The sequence below is a fragment of the Herpailurus yagouaroundi genome, unplaced genomic scaffold, assembly GCF_014898765.1.
Source record: "Herpailurus yagouaroundi ecotype Mexico unplaced genomic scaffold, PumYag 29, whole genome shotgun sequence".
Classification (NCBI taxonomy): Eukaryota; Metazoa; Chordata; class Mammalia; order Carnivora; family Felidae; genus Herpailurus; species Herpailurus yagouaroundi.
Genome location: NW_024412377.1, coordinates 62081067 through 62106873, shown reverse-complemented (window position 1 = coordinate 62106873; position 25807 = coordinate 62081067). Strand labels below are relative to the sequence as shown.

At 37.4% G+C, this 25807-nt stretch overlaps 1 protein-coding gene across 8 annotated transcripts in view; it reads left to right on the top strand.

Moving 5' to 3' along the window:
- FBXW11 (F-box and WD repeat domain containing 11) overlaps positions 1–25807 on the top strand; it is a 122414-nt gene that overhangs the window by 32869 nt on the left and 63738 nt on the right. For 3 of the 8 annotated variants that reach the window (XM_040444905.1, XM_040444887.1, XM_040444895.1), the window contains exon 2: positions 4971–5072. The exons of the other annotated variants lie outside the window; for them this stretch is intronic. In XM_040444905.1, the coding sequence (XP_040300839.1) occupies positions 4971–5072 (102 nt within the window). The remainder of the gene's footprint in view (positions 1–4970; positions 5073–25807) is intronic. 8 annotated transcript variants of the gene reach the window in all.

The following is a 25807-nucleotide window of genomic DNA, read 5'->3' as shown; positions in this document are numbered from 1 at the left end:
TGTGTGTGTGTGTGTGTGTGTGTGTGTGTGTGTGTGTGTGTGTGTGTTTTAGTTACACTGCACATTCTCAAAATTCCCTCCTTTGAACTCCCGGACAAGAGAGAATTTCTTAATTGCTTTTCTGTCTGCAGATATAAGTTGTTTGTTGAACGAAATAGTATTTAAGCTACTCTATTGGTTATCCCAAGCATGATGATAGGAGTTAGATGAGGCTGGTAATGATTCTGTGGGAGGTGGTTTAAAGAAAAAAAATTATAGAAAACCCCTAAATATATACTTATAAAAATGTAGAAAATAAGGCATACTTCTGAATCAGAGTGACATTAGAGAGACCATTGACATAAAATACCTCTTTGGGTAGCTTTTAAAAGAATTGCCTCTTTGAGAAGGAATCAGGGCAGGATATTCAAAACAATCCCATCTAGAAACAGACCAAAGTTAGCTTTTGTGAGTTCTCCTTCAAGCCAGCCAATTAGAAGACAAGGTGCCTGCAGCTACTTTTTCCTTTTGATTTGTGGTTCCTATGGCAATAGGAAGAGAGACTAGGACATTTCTCTCCTACCTCTTTTAATAACTTTTTGCTTTTGAAAAATGCCAAAAGCTGTTATTCTTCTTGTCTTTACTTACAGTATTTCTCACCACGATGGCCCTGATTTTTAAAAAAAATTTTTTGATGATTATTTATTTTTGAGAGAGAGAGAGAGTGTGTGCGCGTGCATGTGAAGGGGGAGGGGCAGAGAGAGAGAGAGGGAGACACAGAGTCTGAAGCAGGCTCCAGGCTCAGAGCTGTCAGCACAGAGCCCATTGCGGGGCTTGAACTCACGAACTGTAAGATCATGACTTGAGCCGAAGTTGGACGCTTAACCGATTGAGCCACCCAGGCGCCCTTGATTTTGGTTTTTGATTATACAGTGGATATGACAAAATTAATAAACATTCTCTGTTCCCTTGACTACTGCTATTTTCTTTGGCTATAGAACTGCAAATATAATCAATCTAATTGAGTATTTGCTGTTAATATTAGAACACTTCGTGAATCATTTCTTATTCTTTATGGATAATCCTAAATTAGTATACTAGTCATTGCAAATAGCTAAATGTGAAATTAGAGCAAACATTTCTTGGGGGTTTTCTACCCCTAAAAAGCCTCTGTTAAGTGTTCCCTTTGTGACCCAGTGGGTTTCTCTTGAGCTTGAGGCTAAAGTCTCAAGAGGAAAGAGGCTTAGTTTGTATTGTTGTTGGCTTAATAAGTAGGTCAATAAGCATTTGTTAAAATCGGTAAATACCCACAGTGTTAGGGTAACTTCTTGAGATATATTTTAATAATCAGATAGTGTTCCTTAAGTTTATAGAGAAACCAGTAATCTTAAAAAAAAAAGACAATAGTCTATACATTTTGAATATAGCTCACAGGAAGAAATCTTTATTCTGTTGAAGAATGATAGATAATAGTTATTCCATAATAGTCAACATAGGTTTCTATCCACGTCCCTAAATTTGAGATTGGAATCTTCAAGAATGAATTACTCCTGTGGTCCTAGCTGCATTTTAATGCTCTTAGGTTGATAAATGTGGAACTTTTAGTTTTATCCATTGTTTTCAAATTACGTCAGTGTCTTTTTGGTCACTACACTTAAGAGGAACCTTGTTTACAGTAGCAGGTACATCCTTATTAAAAATGGGTGTATTTTCTAGAGTGGCATTTTCTTTTTTTTTCAACGTTTTTTTATTTATTTTTGGGACAGAGAGAGACAGAGCATGAACGGGGGAGGGGCAGAGAGAGAGGGAGACACAGAATCGGAAACATGCTCCAGGCTCCGAGCCATCAGCCCAGAGCCCGACGCGGGGCTCGAACTCACGGACCGCGAGATCGTGACCTGGCTGAAGTCGGACGCTTAACCGACTGCGCCACCCAGGCGCCCCTAGAGTGGCATTTTCTGTTGAGTAAAGACTTTTTCAGCACTGTGGTTGGTCTCTTAGCTTCAAGGTAATTAAGAGTGAAAATAAAGCAGTTCTAATACCTTTAATAAATACTGGCATTACTCTCTGTATCCCACAATGTCCTTCATTGATGTTATAAAGGTAAATTCTTGGAAATTAGCTCTTGAAAGTGTCCTTATATTTCCCTGAATGTACAATTTCAATATCAAACTTTTAAAAACAGTACTAAATGGTTAATATTTTGAAGTTAAGTTCTCAGGAAATTTTCTTTATATTGTTTTCCATATATTTTTAAGTATTAGGTCATTTGACAGTTTCCTAACCTTGGGAAGATCATTATTTTTCTTTTTGGGCTTTAGTTTCTTCTAAAATTAGGGGTGGAAGTATGGACTAAATTGTCTTCCAGTTCTTTGTGATTCTTTGGTTTATTAAATGTGAAAATGTGTCTCCTCTCCACCCTCCCCCCCCCCCCCACACCTTTTTTAAGTTTTGGATCCCAAGACATTAGCAGAATCTGATCAGGGTATAGTATTCTTAGGCCTTCATAGTTTTATTCTTTGAGTCAAATACATATTAAACCTTGCGAGCTCTGGAACCTATTTTTTGTGGAATAAATGAAAATTGGTTTGCTGGTGAGCTTTGGTGTTAATTTGGTATCAATTGCTGAGTCCAGGTGTAACCTTAAACTGTATACTCAGATCTAAGTGATTCTGTGATTTGGTTAAAGATTCCAAAAAAGAAACTTAAATTGAACTATGGGGATATTGAGTTTATTTAATTTAAATAATTGATGTAAGCAGTGTGTACAAATGTATTGTGTCTTTTCTCTTTTCTCTGGGTCTTTTCTCTGCCCATCTACTTCTGATGCATGCTGATGTAAGTATTCTTTTAATAAGCATTTACTAGATATCTCTGAATAGTTTTAGTGGAAGGAAAATGAGTTTGCTTAGAGTCAGGCAGGATTAACTTCTAGTCCTAATTTTGCCACCAGTTAGCCCTTGTTTTCTTGTGTTAGCTTTTTTTTTTTAATGTTTATTTTTGAGAGAGAGAGAGCCAGCGAGCGAGCGAGCAAGCGAGCGAGCAGGGGAGGGGCAGAGAGAGAAGCAGGCCCCAGGCTCTGAGCTGTCAGCACCGAGCCTGACGTGGGGCTCGAATTCATGAACCTTGATATCACCACCTGAGCCAAAGTCCGAGGCTTAACCGACTGAGCCATCCAGACGCCCCATAGCCCTTGTTTTCTTGTACCTTGAACAAGTTGCTATTTCAGTAAATTAAGTGCTCCTTTGCTGATCCTCAGATTCCTCATCTGTGAAATGGAATAATACCTCCCTTAAAAGAGTAAAACTCCTGTAAGGGTTTACTATGTCAGCTGTTTAGTGTATGAGAAGGACTTGATAAATGGCAGCTATTTTTATTATACAGATATTTATTCAGCATCTTTTGTGGCACTCTGCAAAAGGGTTGGGGTAGCAAAATGTGTGCCTGGAGTATCAGTGATAGATTTCTGTATTGTCTCTGGTAAACTTTGGAGTTGAGGCACATGTTGGAAATGTATGGCATTTTTGTTGTTACCAAAAAGCTGCTCAAGTTTTTATTCTGTTTGGTTCCTCTGGTGTTGTATTCTTTAAATGCCTTTTCTAAATAATCTCAATACTCTAGCTAAATTGTAGGTGAGATGTAGCTAGTAAGTGGCAGATGCTGGATAGGAGCCCAGGTTTATTTGGTTTCAAGCATAGCTGACTTTGTTTATAATATAATTGGGGTGACCACAGAATTTGTCTCCCAAACCAGAACACTTCTGAGAATGAAAGTTATTCTGGGACAACAAGTGTAAACCTGGACTGTCCAAGGAAAATGAGGATGTCTGACCATCCTAATTATAGCTAGGGTAAACAAGTTTATGATGTTGAGTCTAAGACTTCTGGAGTATTTTGGTTGAATCCAAACACCCACCTTCAGTTAAAAAAAAAATTTTTTTTTTTGCATGGTTGTTGTTTTTCCACAGTGAATTCATTGACCTTAGATCTGCCAAAAAAGTACTTATTGAGTACAGTATATAATCTAATGGCTTAAAAATACTAGCCACAATGCCTATATTCATTTTTATATTTCCCTTTTTTCTTAATTCCTTTAAAACCAGCAAGTTTTTGAAAGAGAATGGGAATGGGTAAATGAAACAAACCTTTAAATTCTTACTTGTGTCAAATGAACTTTGTAAACAAAGTCTAAAATCAATATCATCATATTCCAAAGTTTTTTCTTTGGAGGGCAGAGGTGTGGGTGTCACTGAAAATCAGATGTGTTTTTAATCAGCTCTTTTATTGCCTGTGTCTATCAATCTATCACTCATCTTTCTTATTCCTTTTGCCTTATGTCTGTAGATGTCCTGTGATTTTTATTTAGGGAAGTGCAAAACTGTATCTACATGATAAAAATTCAGGTGGTTTTACAATAGAAGCATCATAGTCTTGTAGAATTCATGTGGGTTTAATAGCAGACAAACGAAGATTTGAAATTCTGGCTTTCCACTCCTTTGCTGTGTGTCCTTGTGCAAATGATTTAACCTCTGAGCCTCAGTTTCTTTACTGTGGTGTGGGAATTAGAAAACACGTTTAAAGTCCCAGGCACATAGTAAGTGATGGTAATGATGGGAGTTATAATTCTATGACGCAGACTAGAAACCGTCACTTTTATGAAGTTATAGTCACAATCTCACCCCTAATCTTGTGCACTCAACTTTCACAGTTCCCTCTAGTGGGTTTCCATTTAAACATTCTCTCTCTCCCTCTTGATTCTGTTCACTGTGTCCTGAGGAATTCGCGGTTGGCAGCAGAAACCTCCTTTCTGTAGGACAGAAAGTGGGCCCTCTCCCAGGGTTTCAGTAAGTTGTCTAGGACCACCACCCCTGACCTCCAAACTGCCACGGGTGCATCCCCTGCCCGACTAACATTCAAGTTGCCTGTGTGAAGGAGTGATTTGTTGCGGCCTCTAACTGCTTCTTCTCTTCCTTCCTTTTTGTCATCCTGCAGTGTTCTGTGCCAAGGTCTTTGTGGCTAGGCTGCGCCAACCTGGTAGAGAGCATGTGCGCACTGAGTTGCCTGCAGAGCATGCCCAGTGTCAGATGTCTCCAGGTGCCTCTCTTCTTTCTTGTTGTAAATGTGTTTTTTACGTATGCCATGAACATTTGTTGAAACTTGCAGTAGTGTGTTTAATCCAATGTTAAGTCTGCTAAATGTTCTGTGTAACCCTCTGCTTTTCTCCAGCCTGGGTGCCCCCCATGAAGGAGTTTAGTACCAAGAGGGGCCCTTCTGAGAAAATGGGTCTTTGGCTGGGCCCTGTTCTACTCCTCTTTTTCTGCTCCTGCTTTTTATTCTCCCCTCCTCCCTACCTTGAAGTTCTGATTCTTATGTTTAATAGTTGTGCATGTGCCCACAAAACCCTAATAATTTCCATTTGGCTACTTTTAACAGTTCTTTGTTGAGTTGGGAGGGTTTCATAATTCAAGTGCTGATTTTTCTATTTTGAAACTCATCTTTTGGCATGCTTTCACTCCCTCCTTCAAAAAAGGAGTGGGGAGGGAATCCCTAATTGTATAAAACCTCAAATTGAAGTTCATTGAAGGTCACAGCTTTATGCTGCCAATAACTGTCGGTTTGGGCCACCTCCCAAAGGCCAGATCTGACACCTGTCCTCAGGGTCCACCCAGGTTTCCAGGCCGAGGCTGGCAGAGAATTCCACAGATAAAAGTAAAACTTTTTTGGGGGTGGGGAGGGTTGCTCAGGAAAAAAACTGTCAGCAGCAGTGTGGCCGGATTGTACTCTTGCACTCGTTGGGATGGAATCTTAGGGAGCCAAGGCAGAAAACGTTGTGGCTTTATTGGGGAAACTCTGTTTAGAGGAAACGTGTATTTAATTAAGTATGGTTTCAGTAGCAATATTTAGTTTTCATCACTGCATATTCCACACAGTTTATTGTATCTTTAAAAAGCATTTTGAAATTCCTGGTATCCTGTGGAGACTGCCCTGTTTTAGGAAAACACTGTAAAATCAGGAAATGAGTTAGAGGGATATTATCGATGGCATGGATGACTTTACTGCTCTCAAGGTTATCTTTCTATTCATGTTTACAGTCTCTAAATGGAGCGGGGAAGCAGGGAGGGAGGAGAACTTCTTTCACATTGGGATTGTGTATTTTATTTACTTACTAGCAAACATTCTGAGTAGCATTAGTGTGGTTATTGATTCAGATTGCTTTCTTTAGAAAACTCTACTGGAACCTCATTAACACAATTAACTAGAGAGTAAGTTCAGTGTAAGATCCAGTTGTTATAGGAGTGTGCATAAAAAGGCAATACAACTCTTCAGGGTCCAGGGATCGGATGTTTCAGTGAGGCTCCAGCGTGGTGTGCATTTACCTTTGGAAAAGCAGCTTCCCTGCATGCAATGTAGCTTTAACAAAAATGTTCTTGAAATAGCAGACATTGTCGCATGTACTCTCCTTGGTGCTAAATAATGGATATTTGCCTTGTAGTAACAGTGTCTCTGTTTTTCTGAAAATGCTTACTTGAATGTTAAAGTTAATTTTCGGTGGAGTGATTGAGTTTTTTTCCAGAAATATAAGTAGGGGAAGAATTGTTGTGCAGATTGAAGCGCAAATTCTTTTTATTGAATTCGGTTAAAAGTAATTGACCAATGGGAAGCATTATTCAATATACTTTAGTAACATTATTTTGAGATCTCTGGAGGTGGGGTGAGTAGGAGGAAATACTGGTTCTTACCTTGTTGAAAATGGAAACACTAATGTGTTCAAAGTTCTTTGACTTATCTCTCCCAGTGAAAATCCTTTAAGAGAAAAAAATGTAAACTTGCCTTGACTGGATCTTGAAATAAGGTGAAGTATTGAATGATATTCACTGAAATGTGAATGGAGCAAATATTGTCTTTAGAGATGTATAGGGAATTTTGTTTATTTAGGTTTTTATTTTCTTAAGTATATAATTGAGAATCTGCAGCACAGTAAAGTGAAATACATACTCAGCTGATTGGAATTTGCAAATAATTACTGTCTTCTGTTTGTGAATGGAAAGTAAGCGTGTATCCATGAACATGGAAGATTTCTTTCCTGTCTAGTCACTGGTTTTACCTATTACTTTTTAACACCTGTGTTCCTGCTCTCTACCTACAGTCTCCAAACAGTGCTACAATTTAGTTGACTTAATTTGGGTTTGGGTTTTCAAAGAATGCCTTTTGGCTTATATGCTACATCTTTGGTTTATCACAAAGATGACTCTCGCTTGACTTGGCACATCTCTCAGCTCACCCATTTTAAGAAGGCCTCAGAAGGGAAGAAACAGGTTATCTGAAGAGCCTAGTTGACTAGGCTCTGGAGCTGCATGACAGGGTCCCCCTTAAAATTACCACACCAGACCCATTGCCAGATGGATCTTTAGCCAATTAGACTGTGTGGCTGAATTAGCATACCTTTTGAAAAGCAGAAATAAAGATAGTAGTTATCTTTGGCATTATACAGTCCCTCTGGTTTCTGCCATTTGTGAGAAAAGGGATAGCAAAGACTGAAAAAGTGAAAATCACCCATTTACCTCAATAAGCTGTTTAAAAAATAAAGATCATTTACCATCAACTGTACTTGGTGCTTCACATATATTAACTTCGTGATAACCTGGTGAGGTAGGTGTACTTATCCCCATTTTTCAGATGTGGAAAACTGAGTTTCAGAGGTGTTATGGGTGACTGGACCTAAGTTAATACTACATAGCTGTGAGATGGTGGAGTTGGCATTTGAACCCCAGATTTGCCTGATTCAAAGTTGTTTTTCTTTCCTCGGTGCTTGAATGCTACCATTTCTAGAGTTTCCCATCTTAGTTTTGTTTGTGAAAACTTTACTAGTGAGCTATCTGGTGTGTGGCTTGTTTCGTCATTATTTATTTGAAAATCAGAAAGGGAAAACCTGCCAGATATCTGCAGGTGAAAAAAATTGCATTTCTATTGCCAGAATGAGCCCTCCTGAATCTTAAAGCTAGTGAGGTTTCTGAATGGCTTTTCTGTGAGAATATTTACTGAGCATTTGCTATGTGCCTTGGCCTATACTGCTGCTGGACACATAAAGATGAATACAGACTTGTTCCCTATTCTCATGGGGTACCCTGTAGTAAGCAGACCCATGAATGAAAATCCAGACTGAACTACAAATAAAGTCCGAGAGAGAGGGGGGGGGGGGGGGGGGCCCGAAAGGGGGAGTAAAAAAAAAATTTAAATTTACCAAAAAAAAAAAAAAAAAAAAAAGTGAACTGGTTTAAACTAGGACTAACTCTCAGCATTTTGTTTTTCAACGTTTTTATTTATTTTTGGGACAGAGAGAGACAGAGCATGAACGGGGGAGGGGCAGAGAGAGAGGGAGACACAGAATCGGAAACAGGCTCCAGGCTCTGAGCCATCAGCCCAGAGCCTGACGCGGGGCTCGAACTCCCGGACCGCGAGATCATGACCTGGCTGAAGTCGGACGCTTAACCGACTGCACCACCCAGGCGCCCCTCAGCATTTTTTTTAAAGAACAGTTGGACTGGAATATCTGGATGTCTGTGAACAAGCTGAACTGAATCAATATCTCAGTTGGTTCAGGTATCCAGAGTGAACCAGTTGATCGTTACATCAGATAATCAAGTGTTCAGACCGTGTAGAGTATTTGCTAAGATTCCAAGACTAATGGGGCACAGGAGTAATAATACTAGTGTTAATAACAGTGTGTATCATTTATTTTCCACCTCCTTTTTATGTGTCAGGCTCTAGGCACTAGGTTGTTTCATGTAATCCTTATGCACAAGTTCTCTGTGGTGGCTTTTTGGTATATGCAGTTATTGAACTGAACTGACTTGCTTAAGGTTGCACATTTATTTAAGTGACAGAACTGGGCTATGAATGTAGGTCTGGATAGCTGCAAAGCCAGTGCTCTAGTCACCATTCTGTAGTGATATTAACTTGGCAACTGCCATTTGTTTGAGAACAAATTCTTTATTTCCAGTATCAAAAGTTGAAAGCTAACACACCTAGAATGTAGTGGTTCCATGTAGTGGACGGACAGATTTTCTTGGGAATGCCATTTGTGAGCTGTCAGCTGGGGAGAGTGTTAGTGCTAAGCCTTCCTCAAGGGTAGGACTGATGATTTGGATCGACAGCAGGGATCATGTGAATCAAGTTGCAGTGCCTCCTTCCAAGCTCTAGTGTGGGTAGTGCTGGACAATCAGTACAACTTCTTGACAGCTACCTTTCTTGTTTCTTTTCTTTAAGTATGGATAGTGAGGCACAGTGGGTTAAGAACACTGCAGGTGGAACTTACAGCTGCCAGCAAAAGAGGATATTTTTTAGATATGAGCTGTAGCTTGGTAGGAAGAATCCTGGCTCTGGAGCAGACAAACCTCAGTTCTAGTCTTCTGCCTGCTACTCAGTAGCTCTGTGACACTAGGCAAGTGACTTAAATTAGCTGAATCTCAGTTTCCTCATCCTTAAAAGTGGAGATGTATCTATGTACAGGATTTTGTGAAGTAGAGGAAGCTACCTCTTAGTGATTGCTTGTTGTTGAGGGGATGGAAATCCCTATCTTTCATTGCTTCTTCCTGGTTCCCTATTCAAGAAGAGCGAATTCCAGTCTTATAAGACTTAGATTCCATTCCGGGGCAAGTAAGAATAAGATAAAGGCACATGATATGGCCCCTTCTGTCAGGTGTTCTCCTTTTGTTCAGGACTGTTTCCTTAGGTCAGACATGGCTGTTCCAACTCACTGTCTCGTTTCTAATGAGCATTGGGGGTTTTGTCATTTCTTGTTGATTATCTTGTTGCACTCTGAGGCCACTGTGAAGGTTTTGAGTAACCTTTTGGATTATTTAACGGAAGAGTCTTTTATATTTTATGAACGTTAAAAAAAAACACCTTATTTCTCTTTATAAGAAAATTTACAAAATACTCTTATTAAAAAAAAAAATCCATTGGTAAACTCACCACCCAGAGAGAACATTTGTTGCTGTTTTAGGGTCTTCCTTCTGCCTGTTAGGCAAGGAGGAACCATCAGGTTGTGCAGGCTGTTATTATGGTGATGATAATGATTATAAGAGTGGTGTTTTAAGTGTCCCATGGAAGCCCAGAGTTTGACTTTGGAGTCACTAGAGGGATAAAGGAGGGCCTAGCACAGTGCTTCCTCCTACTTGTGCCTCACCCAGAATAGCTCTGGATTTATCTGTATTATATAGCAGGGCTCTTAGTAAGATTTTATGGAAGATTTTGGCTGTGGGAATTCCCAAACATACAGAACAATAAAGAGAACTATTCAATTCAACCCTTGAACAATTTTCAAAATCATGCTATTCTTGGTTCAACTTTCTTCTCCAACTTTATCTTTTTCTGGGGCATTTTAAAGCAAATCTAAGATGGTCTAAGAGATAAAAAAAGGGTTTGACAAATCACTGTTTCATATCAGCATCTAAAAAATTAGAAAAATGGTTCATAGACTTGAAAATAATAGGATTGGTACTGAAAGTTATAAAAGACGTATAAAATTTCCTTTGACCCCAGATCTCACTTCCCAAAGGATCACTTATCTGTTTCCCAGTATCCTTTTAGACAGGAGCTTAAAAAAAATACAAATGGAACCATACTATACGTACTGTTTTTCAATTAAGAACTTGTTAAAATGTTTATTTATGTATTTTGATAGAGAGAGAGAGAGAGAGAGGGGAACAGAGAGAGAGGAGAGAGACAATCCCAAGTAGGCTTTGCACCGTCAGTGTGGAGTCTGACGTGGAGATCAATTCCATGAACCATGAGATCATGACCTGGGACGAAACCAAGAGTCAGTCCCTGAACTGACTGAACTACCGAGGGGCCCCAATTAGTAACTTTTTCAATTAATAATATATGTTGAGCATTCTTCCCTATCAGTATATAAAACCATATAACATCTTCTTTTTTATAGCTGCAATAATGTTCCATCATATCATTTATCATTGAAAACAAAATTTGGCCAATTCCCTACTCAAGGAACTTTAGACTTCAGTTTTTTTGTATCATAACCCTTTACTAATTTTATTGAACATATATCTTAGACTTACGTGATTATGTCTATAGAAGGAACTCCTAGAAATACAATTGCTTGACCAAAGAATATCAGTGTTTTATTGTTAATTCAATTATCTATATATAGAAAAGTTTAATACTATCTCCCTTCCAATATCCCCCAAATGCCACATCCAGATGTTTACAGTTTGTTGTCTGCCACTGTGTATTTGTTGTTGTTGTTGTTGTTGTCATTCATCTGAGGATATGTAGCACTATATTTAAGGGATTTAGGGAAAATGGGCTCACACTGCATCTTCGTTAACTTCCTTTATTTACTTAACATTGTATTACAGACATGTCCCCAGATTTATAAAGTCTAAATAACTTTTTCACCAGTGGTACTTTTATCATTCACAGATTTGGTAGGGTTGGGGAGAAAGGAGAGTATAGTTTTTTTATTCTTTTTTGAGTTAGAACACATGTATAGCAAAGTGCAGAAAACTTAACTGGTTTATCACAAAGTAGGCAGTGCTTTATTTTGAAAGGTATGGCTAAACTTTTTTTTTAATTAAAAAAATTTTTTTAATGTTTATTCATTTTTGAGAGAGAGAGAGGCAGAGAGAAAGAGAGAAAGAAAACAAGCAGGGGAGGGGCAGAGAGAAAGGGATGCGCAGAATCCGAAGCAGGCTCCAGACTCTGAGCTCTCAGCACAGAACCCGACGTGGGGCTCAAACCCACGAACTGTGAGATCATGTCCTGTGCCAAAGTCAGACGCTTAACCGACTGAGCCACCCAGGTGCCCCATATGGCTAAATTGTTTTAATGAAGGTTGGACCATTTTATAGTCCAGTCATTGCCATAAGCTATGGATATCATCACAAAAATGTTTAAGCTTTACTTTTAAATTTTTATTTAAAATAACTTATTATTGTTTAAAATTAAACCAGTAATAGAAAGTGGCAAATAGTAACATGAACTTTCTGTCGTCATTTATTTTATTTTATTTTTCAATGTTTATTTATTTTTGGGACAGAGAGAGACAGAGCATGAACGGGGGAGGGGCAGAGAGAGAGGGAGACACAGAATCGGAAACAGGCTCCAGGCTCTGAGCCATCAGCCCAGGGCCCGACGCGGGGCTCGAACTCACGGACCGTGAGATCGTGACCTGGCTGAAGTCGGACGCTTAACCGACTGCGCCACCCAGGCGCCCTTCTGTCGTCATTTAAAATCACTGCATAAAGGGCTCCTGGGTGGCTCACCCGGTTAAGTTTCTTGACTCTTCACTTTTGCTCAGGTCATCATCTCACGGTTCATGGATTCAAGCGCCATGTCAGGCTCTGTGCTGACAGTGTGGAGCCTGCTTGGGAGTCTGTCTGTCTGTCTGTCTGTCTCTCTCTCTCTCTCTCCCCCCCCCCCCCCTTTCTCTGCCCCTCACCTGCTCTATCTCAAAATAAACTTAAAAAATTAAAAAATTAAATCCCTGCATAATATTCTATTTAATATTATTGGTTTGAAAAGTCTGTCCTATCTGCATCAAGACTGCCTCCAGTTTTTAAGACATTTGAAGTAATGTTGAATAGAACCTCATTGTAGCTAAGTTTTTGTATATTTTTGTAATAATCTCCTAGATAAGAGTGTACACTTGAAAATACTTTAGGTGGCTAAATTGTACTTTTGAGAGGCTGGGTCAAATTATACTCCTAATAGGAGTGGATGAGAAGAAAGATTCCCTTTTCAGATGCCCTAGATGACATTGGATATTTTAATTTTGTATTTCTTCGCTATTTTGATGGATTAATATGTTAATACGTTGTAGTAAGGTACATTTATTTGCTTGTTAGTGAGATGGAATATATGTAAATGCATATTTATTTATTGGACATCTCTGTTTCTTGTTTTGTGAGTTGTCTCTTCATACCTTTCCTCCATTTTTTCTATTGATGGTTTTATTTTTTAAAAATCTGATTTGTATTCTTTTTATGTGTTAGAGTAACTCATTTATTGCATATTTTCCCTAGTTTGACATTTGCCTGTCAGTTTTGTTCATAATGCTTTTTGCTTTGAAGAAAATTTCGAAAGGAAGTTTTCCTTTTTATGTAGTCATACTTATTCCTGTCCTTTACTGTTCCTCCAGTGATTTATGGCTTTCTGTTCTACATTTAAATCTTTGAGTTTCTGTGTAATTTATTTTGGTATATGCTGTAAACTAGGGATCCACATTCTTTCTAAATGGCCAGTCTGTTTTCCATATGCAGTTTACTGATCTCGCTTTTTCCCATTGATTTGAAATCATATGCTCATGTTTCACGTCCTTGTATCCCATGATGCTCACTCACAGAAGTCTCTTTCAAGCTTTTGTTGTTTTTTCCTTCCCTAAGTGTCATCATCGGTTATCAACCTCTGTGGTCCTTGTGCTATATCATGCCATCCTTTACATATGAATGCTAGTTTCAGTATTTTGTTAATGATGATAGGCTTTGAAAGTCCAATGCCAAACAGAAAGATTTCATTCTAACATTTTTCTAGAAGAGTGATTTTTCTCTATTCTTACTATGAATTGAAATTTTTGGTTGGTTGTTTCTCATCATTTCCATGTCATATTTTCGGAAAACAGTGAGGGTGACTCGATGATCTAAGACTTTGAAGCATCAGAAGAGCAGCAAGTAAATTCATATTTTGGAGAAAGTTGTCATATCACAATGCCTCATGTGTAGTACTAGCACTAAAGAAATCATATTTCCTGTGGAGGAGAGCCTCCGCTATGGGAAAATTAAAACTACATCTAATAATTTAATTTGTGGTTTCTAAAACAGAGTGCTTGGTGATAAGGTTTAACAGTATATTTTTGAGGATAGAGAAGTGAGCAGATGAGACTCAGACCACATTAGAAAATGTCTTTTTACTTGTTTCAATAAAAATGATATCTTAAAGCCTCATGCAACAGACATTTGTTACGTTGCTTGTAAAAATGCTGTTTTTATGTATTTCTATTGATTTATATTCAACTTTTGCAAAAATTTTAGAGAAGAGAAAACAAAATGAACCATTTACCGTAATCCCACTTCATTTTTGTGTCCAACCTTTGTTTTTTCTTCTTGGCTCTCTCTTTCTTTCTGGAATTTTATATATATTATATATTATATGTTATATGTTATATGTTATATATTATATATTATATGTTATATGTTATATATTATATATTATATATTATATGTTATATATATATGTACATGTATTTATTGTTTCTTTATTTATGTATAGGCCCGTACTTTATATACTGAATTATAACCTGATTTTTATCAGTATGGCTCATATTAGTATATTTGGGTGTCTATTTAAAAATTTTTTTTAAATGTTTATTTTTGAGAGAGAGAACAAATGCAAGTGGGGGAGGGGCAGAGAGAGAGGGGGACAGAGGATCTGAAGCTGGCTCTGCATTGACAGCAGAGAGCCCGATATGGGGCTCAAACTCACGAATCGTGAGATCACCACCTGAGCCAAAGTCTGACACTTAACCGACTGAGCCACCCAGGCACCCCTTAGGTCTCTATTTTTAATAACTGAGTTTCATTCACTGGGCATACAATAATTTAATCAGTCTCTTGTTGATGGGCATTAACGTCACTAAATTTTAGTGTCTATTTGTGTTTAATTCTTAAGTTATATTATTCATTGGAAAAATTCTGAGTCAAAGGATATGACCTTTCTTAGGGTTTTAAACTTTCGACCAAACTTCCACAAAAAAGATTATTCTAATTTACATTACAGTAGTCTCCCCCATTATCTTTGGGGGATACTTTCTAAGACTCCCAAGTGGATGTGTGAAACTGCAGATAGTATCAAACCCTGTGTATGCTAGGTTTTTTCCTATACATATATACCTATGATAAAGTTTAATTTATAAATTAGGCACAATAAGAGATTAGTGACAAAAACTCATAATAAAATAGAACAATTATAACAATATACTATAATAAAAGTTATGTGGATGTGGTCTCTCAGAATATCTTATTGTACTGTACTTACCCTTCTTATGATGATATCAGATGGTAGAATGCCTACCTGATGAGATGAAGTGAGGTGAATGATGTAAGCATTGTGACGTAGTGCTAGGCTACCATTGACCTTCTGATAGTATGTCAGAGGAGGATCATCTGCCTTCACACCGCAGTTGACTGCGGGTGACTCAAACCACAGAAAGCAAAACTGTGGATAAGGGGCACTGTTGTCTTCTCAGCAGTGTTGGAATATAATAGAAATAACATGCCCAGTGTAGAAAACTGGAAAGCACAAAGACCAAATTAAAAATCACTCTTGGTTTTTTTGTTTGTTTTGTTTTTTTGTTTGTTTTAAAAATCACTCACTTGATTTTCTTCAAGCAACAAATATTTATGATGTTCCTGTTGTGTGCCAGGAATTCATGTAGGGGATGGGTATACAGGAGTGCATCAAATAGACAAAAAGCCACTTTGTCTTGGAACCTAAATTTTAGTGGGGAAAGCAAGAAAATGAGTAAAGCACATAATATGTTAGATAGCAATAAGTGCTATGGAGAAGAGGGGAGATTGGGCACTTCAGGGTTTGGGGCTTTTATTCTGTATGAGATGGGAAGCCATTAGAGAATTTTGACCAGAGGAGTAATTTATCTCACTAACATGTTAACAGGATCTTTGGCTGCTGTGTAGATGATAGAATAAAAAGAGGAAGCAGGGAGACCAATTCTGACTTTGGCTAGTGTATTAGGCTTCTTCAGAGAAGCAGAACCAATAGTAGATAGATGGATAAGTAGGTAGATAGGTACGTAGGTGGGTAAATAGATATTTTAGACCTTTGGCTCATGTGATTGTGGGGACTGGCAACTGTGACATTTGTGGGGCAGGCCCAGCAGGCTGGAAACCCAGGCAAGATTTCTCTGTTGCAGTCTTGAGACAGAATCTTTGCGTTAAGGCCTTCAACTTATTGGATGAAGCCCATCTCATTATAGAAGGTAATATGCGTTGCTCAAATTATCTCAATTATAAATGTAAATCACATTCACAAAATACCTTCACAGCATCATCTAGATTAGTGCTTGAGCAAACAACTGGCTACCATAGCATGGCCATTTTGACATATGAAATCAATCATTACAGCTGGTGACTGAGAAGAGCCTAAACTTTGGGAGTTAGGGACACAGAGTGGAAACAGGCAGTTCATGACCGAGTGAAGAAAGAAAAGGTATGTGTGACATTAGTAAAAATGATAACAACCTTGTCAAGCCAGTGTCGTTTATATCACCAATGTCTAACAAGCATTTAGTCAGAGGTGATTTGGGCTTTGGAGTCCCTGATATGATTGGAAGATAAAAACATATGTGTCTGTTTGTAGTAATGGTATGCTTGCAATAATGAGTCTTCAGGAAAAATCATTCAGTATATATATATATACTGAATGAATATATATATAGCATTCATTTGGTGGAAGAACCATAATGTGTAGGGAACTCACAGTGAATGAATACTTATGCCTGTTACATTACTAGACTCTTTCCCATACATTATTTTTCTTAATCCCCTGAACAACTTTATAAACCAGGTACTAGTATGTCTCTTTTATACATGGGAAAATTGAGATTCAGAGAGAGGGAGACAGACAGACAGACATGGAGCTTACGACTCACTTAAGGGCACACACGTGCTAAGTGGCAAAGTGAAGGGTTTAAACCTAGTCTGTCTAGTTCAGTATACCTTACTACCTCTTAAAAATAGAAGCTATTTTCATAGGGATGATTATTTGGTTTTTTATGTTGTAAATAGAGTTTTCTAAATCTTGGGACAATTACGCAATAGGAATGCTATTTATGTTATTAAGCGAGTAGCTTACGTGATCAAATATCCCTTCTTTAGAGGCCTTCTCTGACCATCCAATCTAAAATAACTTCCCCCTTTTCACTCTGTTCCTTTACTCTGCTTTATTTTTAATTCATAGCACTTAGCACTGCCTGAAATTATATTGCATGTTTGTTTTTTTCCTCGTATCTGTTGTCTTTCTCCCCCACCAGCATGTAAGTTCCACGAGAAAAAGAGTTGTGTCTTGTTCATTGCATGGTAAATATGCCCGTTTCTAGAATAGTTCCCAAATAGGCATAATAAACTGGAATGTGAAGGAATGGCTGTCTTTAAGTTTTGTTCAGATTATATAGTATAGTGGTATTTGCTGTCCTAGCTAGAACTGCTTTGAACTTTGTTCTCTGAATTCTTTGAATCCAAGTGTTCATGTGAGTTGAAAGAGTATCTTGAGTAAAAATTGATTTTGCTTTGAAGACTAGCTTGTATTTTTGCTTTGCTTTAAAAATACTCTTTTCTGATTATAAAAGTAATGCATGCAAATTGTAGAACGTTGGGATAAGAATGGAAAGGAAATTGAGAAATAGTCCTCAATTTAGGGAGTATAATTTTTACTATTTTGGCATATTTTTTCTTAGTATTTAATCTACGGGTGTGTTTTATGTAGTTGAGAATTTTTATATGTGTATATAATTTCATACGTTTATTTTACTTTATATGCCTTGTACATATATTCAGGATGATTGTGTAAATGTTTTCCTATTATTAAAAATTTCTCATGGCATACTTTGAAATTTCCATGTAAATGTATTTCATGAACATCCCATGATTTGTAATTTTTCTGGGTGCTTAGAATCTTCATTTTTAACTATAAAAAACCTAAGCACCATCTTTGTACATAAATCTTTACTTTCATTTTGAAATCCTTAGGATATATTTTCAGGAGATATACTATGTATGTTTTGTTAAATTGTTTTCCAAAGAATTTGTATCTTGTTGTACCCAGACTAGGATTAAACATTTTTATTTCGAAAAAGTTTAACAAGCCTGTTCAGTAGTATACTCTAAATTCACAAGCCTCCTTGCAAATGGCACCTCTCCTCTCTGAGCAATTTGAGTATATGCTGAGTCAGCTAAGGCATGGCCTACTAAAAGAAGATATAATACTACTGGATATGCTTGGCCAAGGAAAAGAACTCCAGAGACATTTTCAAACACATAGCAACTGTGCCAGCCTGTTCCTTCCAATTACTGAATTGCCTGGGTGCTGTGATGGAGTTCAAAATTGAGATCATTCAGTTAGAATGAGGTTATTCAGAAAATACTTAAGAAATCTTAGAATCATTCGTAAATCCTGTCCATATTTACTGACTACCTACTATGTGCCATGCATCAGATACCATGCGATGGCATGGTAATACAAAGAACCAACTACCAATTTTTGTAGATAGATTGCACAAAAATACTCCTTACCTTAATAGAAGGAAGGTTCTTTCTACCCTGTCCTCCTTTAGAAAACTAGGAATCAGTTACTGGAGTCCCTGTAAGATCTCTTCTTATAGGATGCTTCCTAGTTGTTTAATTTGGAGTAAAAGGCAAATGTTAAATCATCCACCTTTAAGACAACAGGAAATGAAAAATTAAGGATTACAGTACTGGTAGCAGAAGACACTATTACCTAATTAATTTCAAAGAAAAAGATTTTGCCAAAGGAAACATTGCCCCAGGGGATCTGGTAGAGTTCACAGGGAAGGGATAGATGGATGAACCCCTCATTGCTGATTTAGTAGTGAATGGCTTGGGGAAGACCTGAACCTGTAGTGTCCTCAGTACTAGTTTGAGATGTTTACTAAGATCATTTGGCAGTAGTGGTGAAAAAGAGCACAAAAGATTTCAGCACATTTGTTTCCTATGGATATGATCTGACAATTTGAAGTGTTACTAATTAATGCAAACCAACTGTTGAAAGATTGCTTTTTATTTATTTTGAGACAGTCTCAAGCTTAATTGTAAGTACAATGCAAAGAACTTTTTGTTTTCCAAACTATTTGAAAGTAAAGCTGAATGAGTGTTTTGTCATGCTCTAATGTTTTAGTGTATATTTCTTACAAAGGAGGTGGTCCTACATAATTTTAATATGAGAATCAAATTAGTAAAACAACTTTGATACACGACTGCCATTGAGTCTTCAGTCTCTAAGTTTCATCAAAGGTTCAGTAACTTTTTTTGTTTTGTTTTTTTAATTTTATAGCAAAGATATCCAGTTCAGAATGACGTGAAGTTGTCATACTTAATTTCTTTCAATTTTGAACAGTTTCTCAGTCTTTGCTGGACTTTTCTTGACCTTGACACTTTTGAGGATTACAGATAATTTATTTTGTAGTAGGTCTGTCAGTTTGGGTTTGTCTGTTTCCTTACGAATAGATTTAGGTTACATATCTTTGAAAGGAATAACACAAAAGTGGTGCTGTGTTCTTCTCACTGCATCTGATTATCAGGTGGTGTAGGATTTTGGTTTGCCTCACTACTAATGGTGATCACCTTGATTACCCAAGTAAGGTAGTGTCTAGCAACTTTCTTCGCTATAAACTTATCCTTTTTCCCTTTGTAATTAAATATTTTGTGAAGAGGTATTTTGAAACTGTATAAATATCCTCATTTCATTAGAATGTCAGCTTATTCATTTACTGTATTAGTATAGATTTGTGGTTCCTATTTATTCAGTAGTTATAATGTTGGTATAAACACAAGAAGGTATTTATTTTGATGGTCAGTGTTCGAAGTTTGGCTAGTGGATAGATGCCCTTTCACTTTGCCTCCTGTCTCCTTTTGATCTGTCCTCATAATTCTTTAAACACTTCTTACTTTCTGCTGCAACAAAAATGTTCCAGGCTCATTTTATATTTTCCCATACTCAGCGCTGGGTTGAGTCAATTCTCCAAGGAGTGTTGGTGACTTTTAGTGAAGAATGGCAGTTAAATCTTGGTGGTAGGTGTGTTTAGTGCTACTGGGATTGCTTCTAGTCATTGCTTCTAGGCCTTTTCAGCCAATCATGTTAGGTAACACACATATAATTTTGTCTTTCTCTGTAAAAAAAAAAAAAAAAAAAAAAAATTCCCTCCTTTTCTGTGTATTAAATCCATGAGTTCACAATATCTCCAAATCTAGTCTAATCTCATAATTTCATTCTAGCCTTTTGTAAGGTCATGCTTTTGTTTTTATAATTCCCTTCTCTGATGGTGAGAAACTTGGCTTCAGTCTTCCACAATATATTTACTCAATTCTAGAATATATATTAAGTCGTTTTAGGATTGCTCACTTACATCACTGAAAATAAATGTACTCATCAATGCTGAATATTTCTTTGTAATTAAAAAATAAGTCTTTTGCTTGTGGCTGTATAGTCAGTCTTAACTACTGAGTTCAAGAGTCACTTGATATAGTTTTCCCCCACCATTAAGTGTGATTATATTATTCATTTGAAATATATTTAGTTTTATTTCTTTCTGCTGATACTCCATCTCTCCCAGTCCTTGATGATTGTATTTTTATTTGAGTATATAAAGCATTTAACTTACCTAGTTCTAAGAATCAAAATAACACAAGAAGGTATAGTCATCGTTTTTGTCCTGTTCTCATTTTTCCATTGTTTCCACTGGGTAACCAATTTCATTGGTTTCTTCTGGTTTATTCTTTCTGGGTTTCTTAGCACACTAATGAACAGGTACACATACGTTTATTATTTCTGCTTATTTCTTCCACAAAAGGTGGTACATAGATACCTTTTTTCACTTTGCTTTTTTCACTGAAAAATGTATCTTGAAAATTACTCTTTTTGGTCTGCTCAGGCCTTCTTTATTCTTGCTAAAGGTTGCATAATATTCCCTTTGTGTTGATGTGCCATAGTTTATTCAGCCGGTATCTTATATGTGAACATGTAGGTTGTTTCCGGTTTTTTTTCAAACTATAAACAATGCTCCAATGAATAACCTTGTGTTATTTTCATAACGTTATTTAATTACAGTGTATCTTCAGGGAAAATTCCTAGAAGTGGGATTGCTGAAACAAAATGTAAACTATAGGTGTAATTTTGTTAAATATTGCCAAATTCTCCCAAGGGTTGTACACATTTGCTTTCCCACCAGACATAGGAGAGTGCCTCTTTCCTTACTGTTTCACTGACAGAATGTGTGGTCATACTTCTAAATATTTGCCAACGTTAGGTGAGCAATGTGTAACTTTGATTTGCATCTCTTATAATTATGAGCAAATCCGAACATCTTTTTTATTTAAGGGTCATTTTTGTTTCTTTAAAAAAGTGCTCATGTCTTGTCCCCATTTTCTATTAGGAGTTTGGTAACTTTTTACCCCTCAGTCCAAAAGAAATTTTTAGGCATGTAAGTCCTTTCACCTGTGACATATATGTGCAGATATTTTTTTCCCAGTCTTTTCATTCTCTTGTTGATTTTATAGTGTTTTTGAAAAATATTGCTATGCAGGGGGCACCTGAGTGGCTCAGTTCGTTAAGCATCTGACTCTTGATTTTGGCTCAGGTCATGATCTCACCGTTGGTGAGTTTGAGCCCCATGTCAGGCTCTGCTCTGACATTGTGGAGCCTGCTTGGGATTCTCTTTCCCTCTCTCTCTGTCCCACCCCCAAATAAATAAACTTTAAAAAAGAAAGAAAAAGAAAGAAAGAAAGAAAGAGAGAAAGAAAGAAAGAAAGAAAGAAGCAAAAAAAACTGTTATGCAAAAGTTAAAAATTTTTATTGGCGAGATTTTCCTATTTTTTCTTTTATTGCATTTGGATTTTGACTCCTAGCTAATTAAATAACCTTACCCTGCACCCAGATTTTAAAGAAATTCACAAATGTCTTTTCCAGTACTTAGGGTCTCACTCTTTAAATTTCTGATCTATTTGGAATCTATTCATGTATAATTTGTTAAGCATGGATCTAATATTATCTTTTTCCAAATGGTTAACAAGTTCTCCCTTCTTGTTAAAAAGATCTGGGAATACAAGGTTTGGAAAACATAAACTCGAAAAGATTATCTGCACTCGCGTGTTCATAGTAGCATTATTTACAGTAGCCAGGACATGGAACCGACCTAATTGTTCATTCATGGATGAATGCATAAAGAAATTGTGTTATATATATTCAATGGAATATTACTCGTTATAAAAAATGAGGAAATCCTACCATTTGTGACATATCTTGAATAGACCTTAAGTCAGACAGAGAAAAGATAAATACTGTATTATTTCCCTTCTATGAGAATCTTAAAAAGCAAACAAACAGAAGCCCCCAAACTCAACAGAGAAAGACATCAGACTTGTGGTTACCAAGGCAGGATATGGGTGGTGGGAGAATTGGAGGAAGGTGGTCAAAAGGTACCAACCAACATCAGTAGGGATGTAATGTGCAACATGATAACCGTAGTGAACGCTGCTGTACAATATATAGGAATATTGTTAAGAGAGTAAATTTTAAGAGTTCTCATCACAAGGAAAAAAATAATTTCCCCTTCATTTTTTCTTTTCTTTTTACTGTAAGTATATGGATGTTAGTTGTTGTGGTAATCATTTTACAATATATGTAAATCAAACCATCTTGCTGTATGCCTTAAACTTAAAATTGATGTTTGTTAATTATTTCTCAATAACTCTCAGAAATGCCAAAAAAAACCCCCCAAAACAAAAAAAACCCTTTATCATTGGGGTTTAACATTTCCCCAGTGATTGGTAATACGTAACATGCTGTCTTTAGCAGCGCATATAATGATAAGGTTATTTATGTTTAAAATATGTGTGGTTTAATCTGTGGGACTAAATTACAGGCAATATGTAATGTTTAACGAAACTTGTCTGTAAAGCCTGTTGGTGGGTCCAGGCTTTGTTCCAAATGTCTGTATAGAATAAATAAAGAATAAAAAAATAAGTTCCCCAGTGATTTGAGATGCCACTTTTATCATATACTAACTGTCCATTATGTACTTGGGTCTATTTCTGGATATTCTATTCTGTTAGGCCAGGATTTGGCACACTATTGCCTGCTGGCCTAACTCAGCCTTGTTTTTGTAAATAACAGTGTTTTGGAACACAGCCACAGTCACTCATTTACATATTGTATATGGCTGCTTTTATGCTACAACAGAAGGGTTGAGTAGTTGTGACAGAGATGGTGAGTCTTGCAAAGTTTAAAATATTTACCCTTGACCCTTTACAGAAAAAACTTGCTGACCCTCCACTGAAGTAATTATGTATTCCTTTGCCATAGAAGTTCCTTATTTTTAATTAGAATGGCTTATAGTAGTGTATTTTAACGTCTGTTAGGGCTGATTCCACTCCCCCCCACCCCACCCCACCCCGTCCCTTGTAGCTTTTCTTTTCCCATGTTTTTTTCCCTGAGTATTCTAACAACTTTGTTTTCATATGAGCTTGAGTATCAACTTGCTTGTTTCCACAAGAACCTTTTTTGTAATTGTTGGGCATGTGTTAAACGTATAAATTAGGATAAACTGCATTCTTTATAGTGTTGAGTTGTCTTACCTAAGAACAAGTTATGAAGACAAGAATAGAGAAACTTACCAAAGAACTAGTCCACAAAAATGCATCAGACCAACATGGCTTCACGGGGGGCATTCTACTGAACCTTCAAAGGACATACAGACCAGAAGCTTCCTAAGTTTTGTAGCATTGGTTTTGAAGGAAAATGCTTAAATTATTTTTATAGAAATCATGTTTAGTTTTATTGTCTTTTGATCAGTGACTATTATTTGATTTTTCTCCTTTTATGGAATTTACTATTTCTTTGTGATCTAAATGTGATCATTTTCATGAAATTTTCATGTGTGCTTGAACAGTAGGTTTAGTCTCTATTAAGAGTGTAAAGTTTAGGGCCACCTGGGTGGCTCAGTGGGTTAAGCATCTGACTTCAGCTCAGGTCATTATCTTGTGGTTCATGAGTTCAAACCCTGCATTGGGCTCTGTGCTGACAGCTCAGAGCCTGGAGCCTGCTTCGGATTCTGTGTCTCCCCCTCTCTCTGCCCCTTCCCTGCTCATACTCTGTCTCTCTCTCTCTCAAAAATAAATAACACAATAAAAATAAATAAAGAGGTGAAATTAATTTTAAAAAAGAGTGTAAAGTTACTATCTCTGAGATCTGCCTGCTTTCTTGATTACATTTACTCTTTTTTTTATTAAAAATTTTTTTTTAATGTTTACTTATTTTTGAAGGAGAGGGAGAGACAGAGCATGAGTTGGGGAAAAGCAGAGAGAGAGGGAGACACAGAATCTGAAGCAGGCTCCAGGCTTTGAGCTGTCAGCACAGACCCTGATGTGGGGCTCGAACTCACAAACTGTGAGATCATGACCTGAGCTGAAGTTGGACGCTCAACTGACTGAGCTACCTAGGCGCCCCTGCGCTTACTCTTTTTTAAAAAAGTTTATTTATTTTGAGAGAGAGAGATAGTGGAGGAGGGGCAGAGAGATGGGGAGAGAGAGAATCCCAGGTAGGCCCACACTACTAGCATGGAGCCCGACGTGGGGCTTGATCCCACCAAGTGTGAGATCATGACCTGAGCCAAAACTGAGTCAGACACTCAACCGATGAGCCTCCCCGGCCTCCCCGGCCTCCCCATTTATTCTTTTGAATTTTGTTTTGTCTTCTTGATCTGTCTTGTACTGGGAATAGTATGTGTTTGTGTATTTTCAATCCATGTCTCTTTGCATATCTTCTACTTTCTTTTCATGATGTAGTTTTTTCTTTTTGAAACTTCTTTTTAAGATTAGGAAGGCTCTATTAATTACCCTTATAATTGTTCTATAATTGTTCTATTAATTACCCTTATAATTTTTTAAAGGCCTCTAATTCCTTGTTTTTTACTTAATGTTTTATTAAGAAGTTTATCAATCTTCAGTGAAATCCTTTAACTCCCACCTACTGCCTGTATAACAGAGTTTGTTCTTTACTCTTTCTGATCCCTTCTCCTTTCAATTTTTTAAAAAAAGTTTTGTTTATTTTGAGAGAGAGAGAGACAGAGAGAGAGAGTGAGTGAGAAAGCAGGGAGGGGCAGAGAGATTAGGGGAGAGAGAATCCCAAACAGGCTCTGCACTTTCAGGCTGGATTCCACAAACTCTGAGATCATGATCTGAGCTGAAATTAAGAGTCAGGACACTTAACCGACTGAGCCACCCAGGTGCCCCTCTCCTTCCAATTTTTTTTTTTTTTTAATGTTTATTAGTTTTTGAGAGATGGAGACAGAGATAGAGACAGGAGAGGGGCAGAGAGAGAGGGAGACAGAATCTGAAGCAGGCTCCAGGCTCTGAGCTGTCAGCGCAGAGCCCCACCTGGGGCTTGAACCTGCAGACCAGGAGATCATGACCTGAGCTGAAGTCATCCGCTTAACTGACTGAGCCACCCAGGTGCCCCTCTTCTTCCAATTTTTAAGTTGCATTATTTGTTTTTTTTTTTTTTTAAACGTTTATTTATTTTTGGGACAGAGAGAGACACAGCATGAACGGGGGAGGGGCAGAGAGAGAGGGAGACACAGAATCGGAAACAGGCTCCAGGCTCCGAGCCACCAGCCCAGAGCCCCACGCGGGGCTCGAACTCACGGACCGCGAGATCGTGACCTGGCTGAAGTCGGACGCTTAACCGACTGCGCCACCCAGGCGCCCCTAAGTTGCATTATTTTGACTTTGCCAGAATGAATGGCGTATTCTTCTACCCGTCTCCCTTTGTTTTATTCATAGGTCCATAATTAGTTGTTTTAAATGTCTACCATTAATCTTTTTGCTAAAGTTTTCTGAGTCATCTCTGGGTTTCTGAAGAAGGGCTCATGGGTACAGAATTCTCTGACCTGTTTACCTGTTTAAAACTCCTTTTCTATTGCCTTTGGATAGAACATCTTTGCTCCACTCTTTTCTTTTTCTTTTCTTTTCTTTTCTTTTCTTTTCTTTTCTTTTCTTTTCTTT